General features: G+C 48.6%; 2 protein-coding genes across 5 annotated transcripts; one reads left to right on the top strand and one right to left on the bottom strand.

Moving 5' to 3' along the window:
• Nucleotides 1-61: 61 nt before the first annotated feature.
• On the top strand, nt 62-5,791 carry fybb (FYN binding protein b). Of its 4 annotated transcripts, none has more exons than XM_047045783.1 (18): nt 67-173; nt 401-1,406; nt 1,884-2,004; nt 2,107-2,144; nt 2,242-2,258; nt 2,363-2,542; nt 2,637-2,796; nt 2,909-3,005; nt 3,103-3,119; nt 3,300-3,372; nt 3,483-3,587; nt 4,032-4,075; nt 4,358-4,436; nt 4,582-4,666; nt 4,800-4,962; nt 5,123-5,156; nt 5,280-5,308; nt 5,413-5,785. In XM_047045783.1, exons 1-18 carry the CDS (start codon nt 114-116, stop codon nt 5,433-5,435), a joined length of 2,331 nt encoding a protein of 776 aa, XP_046901739.1. In that variant the 5' UTR covers nt 67-113; the 3' UTR covers nt 5,436-5,785. The 4 variants fall into 4 exon arrangements, 3 of the variants coding, with proteins under 3 accessions (XP_046901739.1, XP_046901738.1, XP_046901740.1); XM_047045782.1 differs by having other exon boundaries at nt 68-173; nt 2,360-2,542; nt 5,413-5,791; XM_047045784.1 differs by lacking the exon at nt 3,483-3,587 and having other exon boundaries at nt 69-173; nt 2,360-2,542.
• Nucleotides 5,792-7,250: 1,459 nt separating this feature from the next.
• Nucleotides 7,251-18,355, bottom strand: pde6b (phosphodiesterase 6B, cGMP-specific, rod, beta). Its single transcript, XM_047045157.1, has 22 exons — nt 17,740-18,355; nt 16,360-16,512; nt 15,868-15,957; nt 15,104-15,244; nt 14,898-14,972; nt 14,604-14,668; nt 14,406-14,472; nt 14,182-14,229; nt 13,910-14,059; nt 13,668-13,811; nt 13,514-13,579; nt 13,183-13,329; nt 12,950-13,057; nt 12,743-12,852; nt 12,469-12,556; nt 12,191-12,291; nt 11,810-11,917; nt 11,615-11,678; nt 11,225-11,299; nt 10,913-10,996; nt 10,357-10,510; nt 7,251-10,126 (listed from the first exon to the last, which is right to left on the bottom strand). Exons 1-22 carry the CDS (start codon nt 18,208-18,210, stop codon nt 10,071-10,073), a joined length of 2,565 nt encoding a protein of 854 aa, XP_046901113.1. The 5' UTR covers nt 18,211-18,355; the 3' UTR covers nt 7,251-10,070.
• Between the last annotated feature and the right edge of the window lie 249 nt (nt 18,356-18,604).

The raw sequence follows: 18,604 nt of genomic DNA, 5'->3' as shown, positions 1-18,604 counted from the left end.
GGTTGTTCTGAAACTGTCACGTTCTGGCATCATTTAGTCAGTCAGAAGCAATTCACACATTCAGTTCAGTGTGGGTTATCACATGATCAACCTGGTTGGATGATGGTTGTGTGATGGTGATGATTGAGATGGTGACGTTGACGTCGAGAGTGATGGTGGTGGTGAAGGAGATGGTATGAAGGAGATTGTGGTGGTGATGGTGGTGAAGGGGATTGTTGTGGTATGATGGTGATGGAGATAGTGCTGGTGATGGGGCTGGTGAAGGTGAAGGTGATAGTGTAGGTGAAGGGGGTGAGGGTGGTATGGGCGATGGTAAAGGTGATGGTACTGGTGAAGTTGATAGTTATAGATAGCTGATGGTGGTATAAATGATGATGGTGAGGATGTGGTTTGTCAACAGGAAAGCAAGTCGGACGTTAAGACTATTATGGCTCGCTTCAGCACTGGCAACAACAACACAAGCACTTCTGACCTGCCCTCCAACGCGACCGGACACCCTAAAACAGCCTTACACCCTACCCTCTCCTCCGGGCCTCCAATCCACACCAAGAAGACTGTCCTGGAGACCAGATCAGGCGGCGCCCTGTCATTCCCACCCAAACCCATCTTTACAAAGAGCAGCGTGACCAACAGTTCCCCGGAAGTGAGGGAACTGGCCAACACCAGAGCTAAGGCCAGCCTGTTCTCAGGCTCTCAGGACGACAGCAAGCCCTCCGTGGTCAAACAACACCCCTTCAAACTCAAAGCCACAGACTCTCCCTCCTCTTTCTCCTCACAAGACATGGAGGCTAAAATCCCTCCCTTTAAGCCTCTGAAGTCTCCCCCCAGTTTCACCGCACCAGAAACCAGGCCTGTCTTCCCCAAGCCCCCCCCAGCCTCTTTCCCCAAGCCCCCCCCAGCCTCTTTCCCCAAGCCCAGCCCTGGAGGAGCAGGCAAGCCTCCCTGGGTGAAGGAGGACAGCAACGAGGGCCTCTCCACCCCTCTCAGACCCCCCTTGCAGAAACCCCCCAGTTCTTTTGCTAAGCTACTCCAGCAGAGTGAGGATGGGGGAGAAGCCGGTCTGGACCCCAAGCCTGTCAATGGCTCTGCCCTCAAAAGCTCCACTGCTCGGACTGGTCAGAGCATCTTCAAAAAGGAAGGCCAATCGGACAACTCAGGGGGTAGGGAGTTCCCCAAACCCCCCCTAACCCCCAATAACTCCACCCCTGTAGCACCACCAGCCAGTAAGAAGCCCAGTATTGTGAGAAAACGCCCTGAGGTGAAGGAGGATGAAAATGCTGACCCCCTCTCTGTTCCTAAGAAGAACCCCCTCCCCAACATATGGGCCCTAGGAACCGCCCCCGCCAAGCCCAACCGCCCTCCCAGAGTCACTCTGGACAGCTTCAGGAGAGAGGCTGGTACTGATGGTAGGTCTACCTGTCTACTTGTCTCTCTGTCAGCCTGCCTGCCAGCCTGTTGGCATATCTTGCTCCCTCAGGATGTGTGTACTGTACGTGAGCGTGTTTCAGTGTGTGTGTGTGTGTGCGTGCGCGCACGTGTGTGTGTGTACTGTATGTACGTATGTTAAAGTCGTTTATCAGCAGGCTGAGTTGGATTGACAGACTGGATGAGCTGCAAAGGCAAACCCAGACCACATGGTTCCTCTGTGGGCTTGTCCCACTTCCCTCTCTTCACTCTCTCTTCCTCTCCAGCCTACAGCTCCACTTCCTCCTCTCACAGGCATGTCCTCTGGTCAAGACCTTTATCCATCCACCACTGGATCTAAGAGGTGGACGTCATGCTCGTATTTGTGCAGTCGTGTGTGTGTTTCTGATTGTGTGTGTGTGCTTCTAACTCTGTTTCTAACTGTGTGTGTTTCTAACGCCCTGTTTCTGCTCCTAAAGGTGCCACAGTTAAGAAGAGCACTGTGCCCCCTCCTCCCGCCTTCCATCCGACCAATCACATGACTCCGCCTCCTCCCCCGCACTCTCACCCCGCCGCTCCCATCCTGCCCCCTCGTCCCATGTAAGGACACACATGCACATAGGAACCCACACACGCATACATACACACAAACACGCACACATCATAATGGCATAAGTGTCTGATAATGTTTCTCTGCTCCAGAATTCAGCCCGATCAAGATGAGAACTATGATGATATTGGTATGAGCCACAAACACACACGCACATACACATATACTCATATTGTAAACATGTATCCATTCATGTTGTGGTAATGTCTATGAACTTTCTCTTCCAGGAGTTTCTAGACCAGAGGTGGGTCTCATGCTTGAATGGCATCCGAACGGACTCAAATTGACTGAGGTTTTTTAAAAGGAGAATAATGTGTCAGTAATCCATGTGTGTGTGTTCTCCAGCAGGGCGATGGCAGCGATGGGGAGATGTATGAGGACTTGGATGAGCGCTGGGGCGCAGTAGAGTTGAAGGAGCAGGAGAAAAAGAAAGAGAAGGACAAGAAGAAACAGGACATCGACAAGAAGGAACAAAAGGAACAAAAAGAACGAGAGAAGAAGGAACAGGAGGCTAGGAAGAAGTTCAAAGTAAGTTTACTTCCCAACAGGACACAAGTGGCCTCATCGTGCCTCGGTATAGCTTTGAGGGGATAGAGCATCATAACTTGTGTCTGTGTGTCAGTTTACTGGTCCAGTCCAGGTCGTCCACAGGGCCAAGGCCAGGGTGGACTGCAAAGGGGGGAGGACAGATTTGGGGATGAAACAAGGAGACACCATCGAAATCATCCGTGTCCAGGACAACCCTGAGGGGCGTTGGCTGGGCCGGACCAAGGACGGAGCCTGTGAGACTGCTCTTCATCATCTTACCTCATCATCACCCTCATTGTCTCATGTCCTTCACCTTCTGATTGTGCTTTTGTGTCTGTGTGTGCGTGTGTGTGTGTGTGTGTGCAGACGGGTATGTGAAGACAGAGTTGGTGGAGGTAGATATTGAAAGTTTGAAGAGACAGGCAGCTTCTGACCCCGAGATCTATGATGATGTGGACTTCAGGTAAACACACACACATACACACACACACACAAACATACTCACTGTCTGATGTTTGTGTTCCAGTCACTGATGTGTTTGTTCTCTTCGCTTTCGACAGTGACAGGGGCCCCGCAGGTGAGAGATCACATCTCTACTGTCACCGTCACTACTGTCACCATCACTACTGTCACTATCACTACTACAGATGAAATACTCCACTATAGACTGGCTAACAAGGTCCTGCTGTGGTTGTGTGTGTGTGTATGTGTGTATGTGTGTGTGTGCGTGCGTGTGTGTGTGGGACCTTTTCTTAAGTGGTCCTGCCCCCTCCGCCTGAGGAGGATGGGGACATCTACGATGACCTGGAAGACCCCAACTTCATTGCCAGGTGAGAGAGAGAGAAAGAGACAGAGAGAAAGAGAGAGAGAAAAAAAAAAAGAAAGAGAGAGAAAAAGAGAGATGGATGTGAAATCTTACTCCCCCGGCTGTGTTGTGAAGCCCCTGCAGCGCTCAGGAGTCCCGGGGTAGCCCTAAGACGAGCGCCCTCGTCCGCATGTTGAAGGGTCTGGAGGACTGGAGGAAGATCCCCAGAACCAATACTCAGTAATGCCCACAGTAGTAAGACAGATTAACCCCTGAACTCTGAATCCTAACCTCTCAACCCAGACCACATCCTTAGGAAGGTGATCATACAGGATGCTGATTGATTGATTGCTTCTGTTTGTCTAATGTCTAACCATCACTGACAGTGTGGAATCATCCATCATGAACACAAGTCAGTAGATCAGGGTTTGTCTGAATGCATTTCCCAATCAGGAGATGGGGCAGCATTGCATGAGCAATGTGGAAGCCATGATGATTATGGAATTAGAACCAGATTCAGAACTGATTTTGCTTGGTTGTAATTTGTGATCTGGATGGCCTGTGATCAAACTAACCCCTCAACGCAATCAAAACATATTATGATTCACAGAGCATGCTGTTGTGGTTTCTGCATGCTGTGTGTCACTCATGCTCCTGTTCAATTGCTGTTGTTGTTGTTTTCAGTCTCCTGCCACCTCCACAGTTCTTACCTGAGGGGAAATCTGCCGGTAACTTTTGCATTCTAGGACATTCTAATACATTCTGGAACATTCATGAATATTTTTGAAAACTTTGGGTGCATGTTTGCTCTGAGAGACACTATGGCTGTCCAGTGTACACTAACACAGTGCAAATTCCCTGTTCCCTGTCAATCTATAACTGTTGTGCTATAGTGTTCTCTCTCATACAGAAATCATGTTGTAGTGTGGTAATGGCAACAGTAGCACATGCTACTGCTTCTTCTTTGACATTGCAAACGTTTTCTGGTCTCCTCTCTGTTCCTGATGCAGCAGACCAATCAGAAGTTGACCAGGAAATCTATGATGACATCGACACACAGGGCGTCCCTCTACCCCCTCCTATCAGCAGGTGAGGGCACACGGTGATGGCGATGCTGATATCGGGGTGTTCTGGAAGAGCCCCCCCAGACTGTACTATGTGTTTACGCTGCTCTCCCCCCCCTTCCCTGCACCTCCCTCCCTCCCCCCCCCCCCCCCCCCCCCCCACCTCTCAGCCACCCTCTGAGGTCCAAGGAGATTGACCCCAAGAAGTTGAAGAAGCTTGAGAAGGAGGAGAAGGAGTTCAGGAAGAAGTTCAAAGTAGGTTACCCTGACTTCTGAGGTTTGATTTGATGATCTCATAATCTGTTGGAAACGGCTTGTCTGTGGACTTCAGGTGCTGACATGGTCTTTAATATCCTCCCTTCTGCTCTCCTCGACTCTCCTTTTCTAGTTTGACGGGGAGATCATGGTGTTGTACCAGGTGACTGTCACAGCCTCTCCATCCACTAAGAAGGGGGGTGGTAAGGAACTCCAGTTGACCCCGGGGGAGAGCCTGGACGTTATATCCAAGGCTGTCGACAACAAACTCATCTGTCGAAACAACGAGGGAAAGTGTATGTGTCTACAGCAGAGAGTGTACTCCCTTACTCCACCTCTCCCTAGCTCCTATATCCCAGCCCCTATGTCCTAGCCCCTATGTCCTAGCCCCTACTTCCTAGAGCCTGCTCCCTAGCCAAAATGTTCTAACAGTGTCCTCTCTGTCCTCTCTCACAGTCGGCTATGTCCAAACCAGCAATATTGTCGCAGAGTAAGTATAACCTTAACATAAATTTTTACGCCCCCCCCCCCCCCCCCTAACACACACACACACTTAAGTCAAACACCCTTTGAATCATGATGCTAGTAGCTCCTGTGTTCTCTGCTTTTACAGGGATTCTGATATTTATGATGACATCGATGGTAAGTAGGCCTATTCATAATAAGTCTCAATTTCACATAATCTAGGTTTTCAGTAATTTACAGTTCAGTGTAATAACCCAATGACATTCATTCTGTATTCCTAGCCAGCGTTTATGACAACGACTGAGATCTAGAACCCTGGACCTGCAACAGCTGGTGATTTTGCAGTTTCTCTTCATTTTGTGCAGTCTTTATCTTATTTATTGTGTTATTGGGGTCTATCAGGGCAATGATGCAAAATATCCTCATGGCTTAAGTTTGACTTCTGGATCCAATTTAGTATAATGTATTATGTGTGTTTCTTTGCTGAAGAAAAAAATAGCATAAATAAATAAAGCAAATAAAATGTGGTGAGCATCTCATCTGTTTCATACGTGGCGAGAAGTCAAAACTTCCTATTAGGGGGTTTAAGACACAATTATCAAATAATTTCAAATGTGATATTCTTATATTCTGTAAATAAAGACAAATGGAATACGTAAACTGTTGTTAGTCTGGTCTCTTATATTCCTAACGTGTGTTTGAAATCAAGACGTCAAGGCGCCAGACGGGGGTTTAAGACACCTTGAATGGGTAAGGTTTCTAAACCTGGCAACCCTCATTTTCGTTCGATTTAATCTGGCATCCACATTCCTGCCTGGCACCGTCAGTCGACAGCATCAAAATGGTTCCTCCCGTGGCAGTATCGCCGCTTATAAAGGTAAACTCATTGCAAGTTTGCGGTTTACTTGAATGAATAGCTGTTTGTTCTAAACTACATTTTTAAACTAAACACTGCACCAAAAGGCTTGAAGTCAGGTGTGAAACTGTCTAACCGTGGCTGGTTAGCATGCTAACCTTGGCTAACCTTAGCTGGCTTGCTAGCCAAATGACATTGACCGTGATGACGGCTTTATCAATGTCCGCTAGCATTGACAGTTAGCTAGGCATGACGCATGAAGGCTCATATGCATGTTTAGCAGCTAGGACTGTATACATTACAATGTAATGCTTGTCTAAGGTCGCACTTGTCTGAGGGTCAGAGTGCTGGAACTGTGCCGAGTAACATGTCCCACGTGATCCATAACTCGCTAACAGTTTTAATCTGCAAACAATGTTAGCTATCTAACATTACACCCGTTTTTTTCAGACCGCAAGATGGTCAGCTCTGTTCGTTGGCATTTTCTATGGCAAGCAGAGGTTTGGTAAGCGTCTTGTGACTGACAGTTTCATTTATAATATAATTGTGGTTGATCGGTGATAACACTTCCTGTATTAGCCTATTGACTTTGTTAGACGGAACATGATCTTTGGTCCTTGCCCCGTTACAGAGTACCTGAAGCCCATAGCTGCAGAGGAGAGGAAGATTGAGGAGGCCGAGAAGGCGGCAAGAGAGGAGCAGGAGCGCATTGCCAAACAACTGGCTGAGGGTAAACACTCACTTACACACCAAGTGGAACACATGTTCACGAACACGTTAACTCCATACACACATGCATGTATGCATAAGCTCAGATATACATCCTTTATACACCAAAATGCAGAGATGCATGCATATGAACATGTACCAAATACGTTATACCTCCTACAAATACAATACAACATGAAGGTCAACTTTACATATGACAATGCAAACACTAAGGATGTAGTGGCCCTGTTGCAGAACTGCATCCGTGAATGAATGGTTCCCAATTAGCATCTCTGTCCTCTCTCCACAGCTAACGAGGAAACTATTCTGAAGTGAAATTAATTTTGCTCCGCACTGTCATGCTCCTCCTACAATAAAAACTGTTATTTTCATGTATTCTGATTCCGTCCATGTTGTGATACTGAGAGTCCAGAACTACTCATCAGAGCCTGATGATCACACATCAGTTAGACCTTTAATTGAGATGTTTTTGTTTACACTAAAGCCTGCCCTTCAGTTGGGTGGGGGGGGGGGGGGGGGGGGGGGTTGCACCGTGTAATCCACCCCTCCCTGTTTAGCACCAATCCCTGAATTCAGGTCACAGGACAAAAGTAGAAAGTGCTGAGTAAACACTACTGCTCCCTATATTCCTTATCTTCCTGCACCACGGTCCCCAGCACTGGTACGAATGTGTTCCACCAGGACTGGGATAAATAGGACTGCCCTTACTCTATAGAACATCATAGCCTTAGCACTAGGACAAATAGGACACCAAAACCCCATAGCCGTAACTCTAGTACTGGAATCTAGTGTAACCATAGTAATACTATAAGAAACCCTAACTCTAACCCCACATCCACTTTCAACTCGGTGCAGAATGTATAACCCCTGTAAGAGCTGGCGGTGGGTCAGGTCACAGTACTTCTGGTCATATGGGGCCAGAGGAAGTAAGTCAGTGGTTAGATGGGACAGACAGTGGAGGTGTTGCGTGTCTCCTCCAGGGCTGAGGTGATGGAACCAGGTATGAAGGTGGTCTGTTCAACCTTGTCACATTAATCCTGACGGATCTGTGTCGTCCAAAGATGGAAACTGCTGAGCGTTCCTATTGAATAAGAGGCTTTGGGCGTAGGTCAGTCACCTCGCCCTGACGGAAGACCTGCGATGAGAAGCTGGATCTGAAGGCATTGTGAAGTTATTCAGTTACATGAGTCACAACCTTCTTTAAAAATACATTTGCTTTATTTTGGTCATTGTAGACAGTGCACACACAGAGGTATACTGTAAGCTTTATGGTAATAGTTCCACATTCCATTCTACTCAGGTCATATTTCCTTAAAAAGCACATTGTCCCTATCTATGAATGTAAGTCCATTGTATAACATAATGCCTATTTAAAGCTGAAATAGGTAACATTATCAAATAAATTCAAATATAAGAAACAGCACCCCCAATTTGGTCTGAACTCATATGCGTTCCTCCAGCTCCAGCTTGATCATACTCAGTTTGAACATGATTGGCTGGAACGTAGTGGGCCGCTCTAAAAACTGACATTCCAAGGGCACTGAGATTTCTGTTCATAAACAACTCTCAGAGGGCTTCATTAGCTTACACAACATGTTCATAGGAGACAAAGCTTTTCTTTTTTAATGACATTCTACCTACTGCACCTTTAAAAGGTCCCTGACTATTCCCATCAGAACCCTGAGATGGTTGAGAGACACTGTCCTGTCAGTCTGGATCAGGCAGTGGAGAGAAAACCAATGAACTTCAGGGACTGGTACATATCTTACAGCTACGTGACACACCATTGAGATGTTCACAGCTAGTGCTGGTCGAACAAACAGCGCTACAAGGAGGAAAATTATCTATTTAATACACTACAAAAATAATGTGACATTCTTTGTATTTACATGAAAGGAGTATTTACAAGTGATTACATCAGCAATGGAAGGTTGTTGCCCCAGTCTAGGAGAATATTTGCCCAGTTGACCCTGACACAATGGCAGTTAGAGGACATCCTTCTCTCCCCTGGTGATACCAGGTGGAGACTACCAGATTCAGAACTGGTCCAGAGTGGTCCAGACTCCGAGCTTGGCTCGGAGGTAGCTGGCGAGGCAGGTGTACTGCCTCGGAATGTACAGACCTCTCACAGACAGGCCCTGTTGCAGAAATACAACTATGCATTTGCATGAATCCTATATTAAATATAAAGTTGTAGATATACGTTTTTATCTGTTGACCTACAAAGACATCACTTTCCAATGTACCAAAATGAACATTTGAAATACTGAACATGTAGAGAAGCGCATGTTAAAAGGTAGCTGGCTATCAGGACACATCAAGCATGGGCAACGACTCTGATTAGACCAAACCTTTGGAACACAGCGGCTGTTTTCCTATACTAGGACACCATATTATGCACCCACCAAACCAGACAGACAGAGAAACAGACAGGCTGGCAGACAGACAGACAGACAGACACTAGACCAGAGCAGACCTACAGTAATCCACAGTCCCTGAAGCAGAATACCTGAGTGTTGAGAGCTACGGTTAACACTTTCTCTCATGTAAATAATGTGTGACTGGAAGGACAGAGCGAACAACATCAGTGCAGGTCACTGGTGTTGGAACATCAACATTGAACTGGTGACCGGAGCTCCAATCACCATTTGGAACAAGAATACATTGTAGCTATGCTAGAGATATGTTAGACTTCTTAATCCATGTCACACACATTACAACCGCATAAAATCAAGGTGTGTAACAATGTCTTTTCTAACGTTCTCTTCAGGAAGAGTCACCAGACCAAAGTCCTACTGATGTTAAAATCCTATACTAAACATCTTCTCTAAAACATACAGACACACACACAGTCATATATAGATATTCACAATGACACACATACAGACACAAACAGACACACACAGATGTTAGAAGTTGGGTCCTCTGAGGAAAGTCAGTGTCCTACTTGGAGAGTTCTAGAAGGTAATGGTGGTAGACATGGTATACAGACGTGACTCCACCAGACACACGCCTTCTGCAATCCTTCCAGGAGATGCCGCCAGGGCCCAGAGAGGAGGGTGAATGGTTCTAGAATTTGGATTTAGCCAATGAGTGTCCTTTTGGGGCAAGGCAGGATGCTTGCTGTGCTTCCTCATCCCCCTTCTGGCCCTCCCCCACTCTCTCTCTCTCTCTCTCTCTCTCTTCCTCCCTCTCCCTTCCGCCCTCCTTCCCCTGCTCCCAGGCTGCAGTTTCATGCTGGTGACTGTAGGTGGCGCTGTCCCAGGGTGTGTGCTGGCTGCGGCCGCGGCTGTGAGGTGGTGTGGTTGTGATGATGTCATCCTGGAGTCACCTACCTCCGGAGCGCGCGCTGCTCTAGCACACGGAGCACGTCTTGGCCCCAGAGCCTCCGCTGGGGTTGTTCCCGGAACCTGCACCAGGACCACACACAACCAGATGAAGGACGCACATGCAACACATGCCACCCCAGACTACACTAGACTGCAGTATTAGTGCTAGACTGCAGTATTAGTGCTAGACTGCAGTACTAGTGCAGTGTACCAGTGTTAGTAGTAGACTGTAGTCTTAGTACCAGGTCATGGTAGTGGTGGGTGTCAGACTAGTCTGTAGTCTCAGTACGAGACTGTGTCAGAGCAGGTACCTTTCTTGGCGTTAGCCTCTTCCCTAGCAGCCTTCTCCTCCTCCAGGACCTTCAGGCCAGCCTCATACTCCTCCTGACGGGCTTTCCACTCCTTCCTGTTGTTCAGGATGCCGTCCAGCATGGGCTGGATGGTCGGGTGGAAGCGAGAGAACTCCTGATGGAGACAGAGGAGAGAGTGGAGGAGAAAGGGGAGAGAGAGGAGAAAAGGATCGGGTGGGCGGGAGAGAGAGAGGAGGAAGAGGAGGGAAACGGTGTTGGTGTTTGGTAGTGAGGTTCTGCCCTCGGACCTCTAGCTTTGGTTTCTTAGTTAAACTGCTTGGTGAGTGCGTCCACTTTGTTTACTCCATGTGCACAGCGTGTGTGTAGCATGTGTACTTAGTGTGTAAAGCATGTGTACCTAGTGGATACCTCGTGTGTACTTAGCATGTACGGCATGTGTACTTACTGTGTAGAGCATTTGTACTTAGTGTGTGCAGCGTGTACACCGGGTGTGTACAGCGTGTATACAGGGTGTGTACTTAGCGTGTGGTACTTAATGAGAGAGAAAGTTCAGTACCTTGTAGACGAACGTGCAGACAAAATCGATGAAGCCACACTGCAGCTTAGGGAGGTCTGCTGCTTTGTTCCTGTCCATCATAGGCTGGAGGAGGGACGAGACAAAGTTATACACACACACAAGCACACATGCGCACACACACACAGGTACACAAATCACACAGAAACACACCTAATGACACATATCACACAACAAGTTACAAAAACTTACAGACACAGACACAGACGTTACGCACAAACACACTTAAATCACACACACGCGCACACACACACACACACACACACAGACACGCACACACGTGGACACACTCACAATGGGTTGTTGTTCTAGAACAGTGCGCTCCAAGTCACCCTGCTCCCAGAACTCGGCAGCAACTAACAAGGCCACCTGTAAACATGCAGTGCAGACGCAGTTCAGACTCCGAAAGGCATGGGCACCCTGTGGTTTAGTGAATCAGACATGCTGGACAGATGGAAGGATGGAGGGACGGGAGGGAGTGGGGGTGGGGATTGGTGGACGGATGTTTAGATGGATGTATAGATTTATGGATGAATGGATGAATGGATGGATGAATGGATGAATGGATGGATGGATGGATGGATGGATGTGGGGTTGGGTGAATAGATGGATGCTTGGATGGATGGTTGTATGGATTGATGAAAGGAGGGATGGGTTGGTTGATAAATGAAGGGATGGACACACCTGGCTCTGAACTTCCCAGGGTTTGGTGATGGCTGACAAGTCACAGGCTGTCATCATCATTGCCCTGCCGAGACAGCAATGCAGACATCATGAATGAATGGATGAATGGAGGCTGGATAGATGAATGGGTGAATGTGTGGATGGTTCTCATGCATGGTTGAGTGGATGGAAGAATAGACGTCTCCTTCTACTCACATGACAATCTCTTTCCTGGTGGTCTCCAGAGACATGAAGTCCACCCACTTCTTCTCCTCCTCGTACGTCTCGGACAGGTCCACAATCTTCTGGAACATTGTCCTCTTTCTGTCAGCAGGAGGGAGGACAGAGGAAGAGTCGAGGAGTGAGGTGAGCGGAGGAGAGAGGAGGAGAGGAGGAGAGGTGGAGAGATTAGAAAAATGGGACAGGTGTGAAGTTCTGGTCATTTTCAGTGGCAGTCACAGTTGAATGGAGGATGAGAGAAGCAAAGAAGAGGAGAGGAGGAGGAGAAGCGGGGGAGAAGAGGAGGAGGAGGGCAGCAGAAGAGGAGAGCAGGTGTTAAGAGGAGGGGAGAAGACAAGGACCGAATGTTGGACTGACTTGAAGTAAAGCGCCAAGTCGGTGGCAATGATGGCAATGTCCATAAGGTGGATGACGTGTTCCACCTGCCGTCGGTTAAGATTCTGGTAGATGTTTAATGTCTGGGGAGATGAATGTCAGATATGGTCAGTCACATGGCCAGTTACAGAAGCATGAACATACTTTCTAAGCAAACATGCACACGCATGCACACATACAGCAGACACAAAGACATACATGCACATCTATGTGCACAAACGCACGCAGACATACTCTCTGTTGACTTTGGCCACACATACCTCGTCTTCTAGCAGGAATTTGCCAAACTCCAGGTGATGCCTTTCCATGATGGAAGATCCATGAAGCTTGGCCAGCGGGTTGCCAGATCTGTACATAACCAGCAATTACAGTCAACCAAACAGAATCATCAACAGTTCCATAGGGTGGACTCACTTTATAAAATCTGTCAAGGAAGGCAAACCCAGCCTTGACTTCAGTCCCTGGCTTCAGTGCATGTCTCAGTGTGTGTGTGTACGTGTGTGTGTGTACGTGTGTGTGTGTGTCGATACTCACTTAAGCTGATAGAGGTTGTTTGTTCCTCTGTGGTCGATATCGTGGAGGAAGCCTGCTGTGATCATGGCCATGACCTCTAGATCCGTGTAGTACCTTTTCAACTTCCCTGTCTGAACACACGGACACACGCACAGCCCATGTTACCAAGGAACCAAATCCACGACAAACTTTGTCCAAGAGAGAGATGAGGCGAGCAAGCTGCAGTACCGTGAGCAGGGTGAACATGGTCTGGCCCACGTTAAAGCCATGGCGCCAGTTGTGGTAGGTGATCTTCCTGTAGCCTTTACTGACAGAGTACATGAAGCGTACCAACACCTGCAAACACGGGTAGAGAGGTGACTGTAGCCGGTTCGTTCTTGCTCAAAGGCTCCGATTTCTTTTAACGACAGTGTAAGAAGAGGTGTGAGGTCACATTGAGCGAGGTGTTGTGTTTATTTTACCGCCTGAGGAATCTGGAACTTCTTCACCACGCCAACCTCGTAATACATCTGGATGCCACACTTAACCAGCTCCATCTCCGTGCATTTGAAGTCAGAGAAGTGGAACTCGTAGATCTCAAACTTCTTGGCGTCCACCAGCTCTTTTTTCTAGAGAAGCAGAATGAGTTATAGCACCTTGTCACGTGAATTCAGAGTCCCTGCCATGAAAGAAGGACTGAATTACTGATGAGATTGGAGGATTCATTCATTTTGTGTTAAAGTCCTAAATGAAGCCCAAGAGGGTGATCCAGCGTGTGGTGGTCATGGAGCTGTTATCAAAGATGCCAGATACCAGAATCTGCTGCAGCTCCTCCTCCTCACAATCGCAGGGTTCTCTGTCAAACACCTCTCTGGTTTTCTAGGAACAGAGACAACAAGTCACCTTTTCTGTGGAGTAGGAGGAGGACGAGGAGGATGACGAAGGGGCGTGAGGTTGCGGTTCTCACCAGGATGTTCTGGATCTCATCGTCACGACACTTGACGTGGTATAGCACCATGTCCTGGGCGATGTTCTTTCTCTGCTCCAGACGGAACATCTTATCGTAGGTGTCAGTGTTGAGAGCTGACCAGCCCAAGAACTGGGTCAAGGCCTACAGGGGATATTAGTTAGATAGTTAGTTAGTTAGTTAGTTAGTTATAGAGTAAGTTGAGTAAGTTAGTTAATGTCTCAGTTTGTAGCCTAGTTTACCTCCATGAGCTGTTCATCCTGTTCATCAAAGGGCCTCCCATCCTTCCTATTGTAGAACGTGGCCACGCCCACAATCTCTTCCTTCTTGTTGACGATTGGCAGAGACAGCACATTCTTTATGGTCCAACCACTGGCATCCAAGGGCTCAGTCTGCATCATGGGAAAACAGGACCGGACCAGAAAGTACATCAATGACATGCGTTATTGCTATTGAACTGCAGTTTGTGCTGTGTCTTATTGTACAGATTGGGTTGTCATATTGCACATTTTACCTGGAATTTAAACATGTCCTCTGATGCTGCATTCATAATGTTGCAAATCTAAAGTGAACACACAACACAGTACATTGATTAGAAAACATTTGCAGAACCTATTGTGTCTATTGGAGGATGTTAATGGTATATGGAAGTGTCAGAGTATGGGTAAAGGTTAGTATGAGAATGTGAAATCATGAAAGTATGAATTAGGGTGTATGAGAGCATGACAAAGAACTTACAAAGCCACTCTCTGCTACGTATGTGGGAAGACCGCTAGCCAAAGCCCAGTGGTCAGGTGTCGGAGTCCTGAAGAACAAACACACACACACATTCCCAGTCAGGTAAGAAGTAACATGTTGTACCTTAATGCTTAATGATGTCCTGTAAGACAATTTTCTGTCTGAAAGAGAGAGAAAGTGTGACAGCAAGACACTCACGGTATGACTTTGATATCCTCTTTGCCATGTAGAATATAATCAATGACTTTGTAGAATATGACTTCCTGGGGGATGACAAAGCATGTGTGAGAACTCCACGAAAGCAGGGGGAGGTGTACCGGAGCAGACGTGAGACGACTGGAGGTGTGTGAGGGTGTGTGAAGGTGTGTGAGGGTGTTTGAGGGTGTGTGAAGGTGTAGATGGGCGTATGAGGGCATATAAGTGGCGTGAACGTGTATTAAGATGATTGAAGGTGTATGAATGTGTATGACGGTGTGTGAAGGGACATCTTACTCTGCCGTCGGGGGTAACAGGACCTGAGTAGGGGGCCTGCTCTCCCATCAACACAGGCCAGATGTCAAAGAACTCCTGTGGACAGAACCACAACGTATCTGGGACACCATCAAAACACAACTACAATGCAAACACCACACACACACACACACAGCTCACATGCATGCTGTGCTCACACACAGAGATCGAGCAGACGTGAAGCCTACCTTTTCCTTGGTCATGTCCAGCAGGCCCACAGAGTAGCGGTCACAGTTGAGGTAGGCTCGGACCGTGTACAGGGCCTTGTGGAACTGCCGCTCAATGTCGGTAAGCTCCTCAAACACCTTGTTGGCTGACCACAGGAGCAGCTGGATACACACACACATATGTGACACACGCAAGCAAACATGGGGTTACTGTGATGGGGAACTTGGCATCATAAGCCTGGTTTGATTTTCACTCTTGTCACACCTTCGTACTCTGTACTTTGGAGGCTGTGCTCTGCTTCCCCTGAGTTTTGAGTTCATGGATTTCACCTGTTGCTTGTTTGACCCTTTTTAGTTTGTTATTTAAACCCCAGTGTTTATTTGCAAAGTCTTACTCTTTTCTTAAATAGTCAGTCTAAGCCTTGTTACATTCAGTTTGGGCCGTTTCTGTGATCGACCGTTTGCCTGTCTTCCGACCATGTTTTTGGATAGCCTCTATTGCTCTGTCTGCCTGTGTATTGACTACTGCCTGTTCCTGGACTACCCTGTTCTTAATAAACCTTCTGCACTGGGATCCTGAGTCTAAAGCAGCCAGCACACCTTGCTTGACACAGACAGAGGAACCAGGTGACAAGGCAAACAGCAAGACGGATAGGCCACCAGCCACATAGGCAGACTATTGTGCCGACAGACAGACACATGCAGACAGACATCCAAACACATCCAGACAGACAGACAGAGAGAGGCAGGCAGGCAGGCAGGCAGGCATCGAGACATCAACTCACCTGTCCTTTACGTGTCTCACAGCTGTGTAGGTAGCTCAGGAAGTGAATCCTCAAGTTCAAGGAGGCAACTTTGAGATACTTTAAAAAAATCTGAAGAACAAAACAGAGAGTCTGATTTGAGACAGATAAGCAGATGGACAGAATGATCAGACAGATAGACCTTGAAGACAGACAGGCAACCAGGCAGGCAGGCCTGCAGTCAGGCAGAGACAGACAGGCAGACAGACAGACAGACCAGGCAGGCAGACAGATCATGCAGATAGACAAACAAACCAGACAGACAGACAGGCAGGCAGGCAGATCATGCAGATGGACAAACAAACAAACCAGACAGACAGACAGACAGACAGGCAGATCATGCAGATAGACAAACAAACCAGACAGACAGACAGACAGGCAGACAGGCAGATCATGCAGATAGACAAACAAACCAGACAGACGGACAGACAGGCAGGCAGGCAGGCAGGGAGGGAAGGAGGCAGACAGACTCACATCCTCATCCTCTGGGGTAAACTGTGGCCCTGTTGTCTTGTTCACGGCCATCAACACAGCAACCATGTCCTTGCCATTCACGATGGGGCTGGCCATGATGCTGCGAGTCTTGTACTCTGTCAGGTCATCCACAAACGGGCTGAAATGGGCGCTCTGGAAGACAGAGCGCACATACACACACACTCAAACGAGAGCATGTGGGCACAGACGCTTAAAGACACACACACACACATGCATGTGTGCACACATGACCATGTTACTCATCGGAGGGGCTGGCTGACACACAAACACAGCATTTTCGAACAGAGATACCCAGATAAACATCCCCTCTGTTGAAACACATGAAAAACATCATTTTGACCAGGCGGCTTCATTTGAATATTTGAATTGTTTGGAGCCTTTCGAAGGGGTCTTCATACATGTACATGCATTTGGTTACATTTTTGGTACATGTGTGTAAAAGTGTGTGTAATCCACAGTATCAGTGGGACTGCTTATAGAAGTGACCAACTACAGTCTGTTCACTGGACAGCACACACTTCATGTATGATCTGGACAGTGTGTATCAGTAACAAAGCCTGTGGGAACTTAGTTGTAGATCTGTTGTAGATTCCTGCTGACCCCTGTTAATGTAACACGGACGTAATCCCACCTGGAGCACAGCCTGATGAGATATGGAAATAACTGGATTATGTCCGTCAAGAGGATTTACACACTCTGTCCACTTACAGTGCAATATCCTGCACATGTACATAACATACCTGTGGATACCTTCTTATCTTTCTAAAACTTGGCTGGACTGTACCACATCCTTCTTCATGTGTCTGTATGATCTTTGTTGAATTGTTCAAACACCACCTCAGCAGTTTATTTGTGTGTCACAGTACCAATCTTCCCACTGTCCCCCAGCCCCCAACCTCCCAGCCCCCAACCTCCCAGCCCCCAACCTCCCAGCCCCCAACCTCCCAACCTCCCAGCCCCCAACCTCCCAGCCCCCAACCTCCCAGCCCCCAACCTCCCAGCCCCCAACCTCCCAACCTCCCAGCCCCCAACCTCCCAGCCCCCAACCTCCCAGCCCCCAACCTCCCAACCTCCCAGCCCCCAACCTCCCAGCCCCCAACCTCCCAACCTCCCAGCCCCCAACCTCCCAGCCCCCAACCTCCCAGCCCCCGGCCCTCAGCCCCCAAGGCCCGCCCACCCTCTAGGCCCCCCAAAGCCCCTTCTACCAGTAGCTATGTCCATGACCCAGCTCACATGGTCTGACAGTCAAAATACCCCCTGCCCATGTCCCCGAAAGAGAACCCCCATCCTTGGCCCCAAGGCCCCAGATGTCGCCCCACCCCACCCCCCACCCCCCTCTCATGGTCTGCATCTCTTTACCTCTGACACGTCTTTGATGTTGACCGTCTTCTTGGTCTGGGCTACGTGTCCCACCACCCCGATGTCCAGGGGAAACACTATCTCTGAATCCGGCTGCACCAAGCAGTCCTCAAACTTGGAGTCCTCGGTGACGTTGAAGAGGCGCGTGGCCAGCTCCCCGATGCCGTTCCTCTGCCGGTACATGAAGAGACTGCAGCGGTCGGCGTGGATCATGGAGGTGACCTTCTTCAGGAGATTGAACACCACCCGCTCCATGTTGACGTTCTCCTGCATGTCCTTGATCATTTCAAACAGGAAGTTGCTCTCCTCCACCTGGCTGAGCTCCCGGTACAAGCCAAAGTCCACCTTTGCCTCGGGGAGACCCGACACCTTTGCCATGGCTGCTGGGCTTAGGCTCTTGTTGAAGTACTCCTGGGCGAAGGCCGGGTTCCCGTCCAGGAAGGCCTCCACATCTTCCTTCTTTACGCTCATCTTCTCTCAGGGACGCCTCCTCTTCCGCCGCGGGCCAGCGGTGTGGTGGCTCTGGGGCAGACTTCCGCACAGCTCACGACCTCGCACTCTCAGGGGAGGAAGAGAGAGGACACATTCACCAGCGTCTAATCCTGCAGGACGGAGAGAGAAAGAGAGAAAAGAGGGGGCGGTGAGAGAAGGAGGTCGCTGCGCTGCGACGGACGGACGGACAAGAGAGAGGGAAAGTGGGAGGCGCTGGGGGGGGGGGGGGGTTTCTGGAGCCAATTCTACTGTCATCAGCAAGCTGGCGTCTTAGTCGTGCTGAAGGTGAGCCTGGATCTTCTCATGCACACCTGGTCAGGTGATCGCAGTCTGGGCGGGCAGATCCCCTCTCAGCTTGCCCACCATCAGACGA

This window comes from Hypomesus transpacificus, chromosome 22 (genome assembly GCF_021917145.1).
Source record: "Hypomesus transpacificus isolate Combined female chromosome 22, fHypTra1, whole genome shotgun sequence".
NCBI classification, from domain to species: domain Eukaryota; kingdom Metazoa; phylum Chordata; class Actinopteri; order Osmeriformes; family Osmeridae; genus Hypomesus; species Hypomesus transpacificus.
Note: the sequence above shows the minus strand (reverse complement) of the source record. Positions and strands in the feature narration are given on the sequence as shown.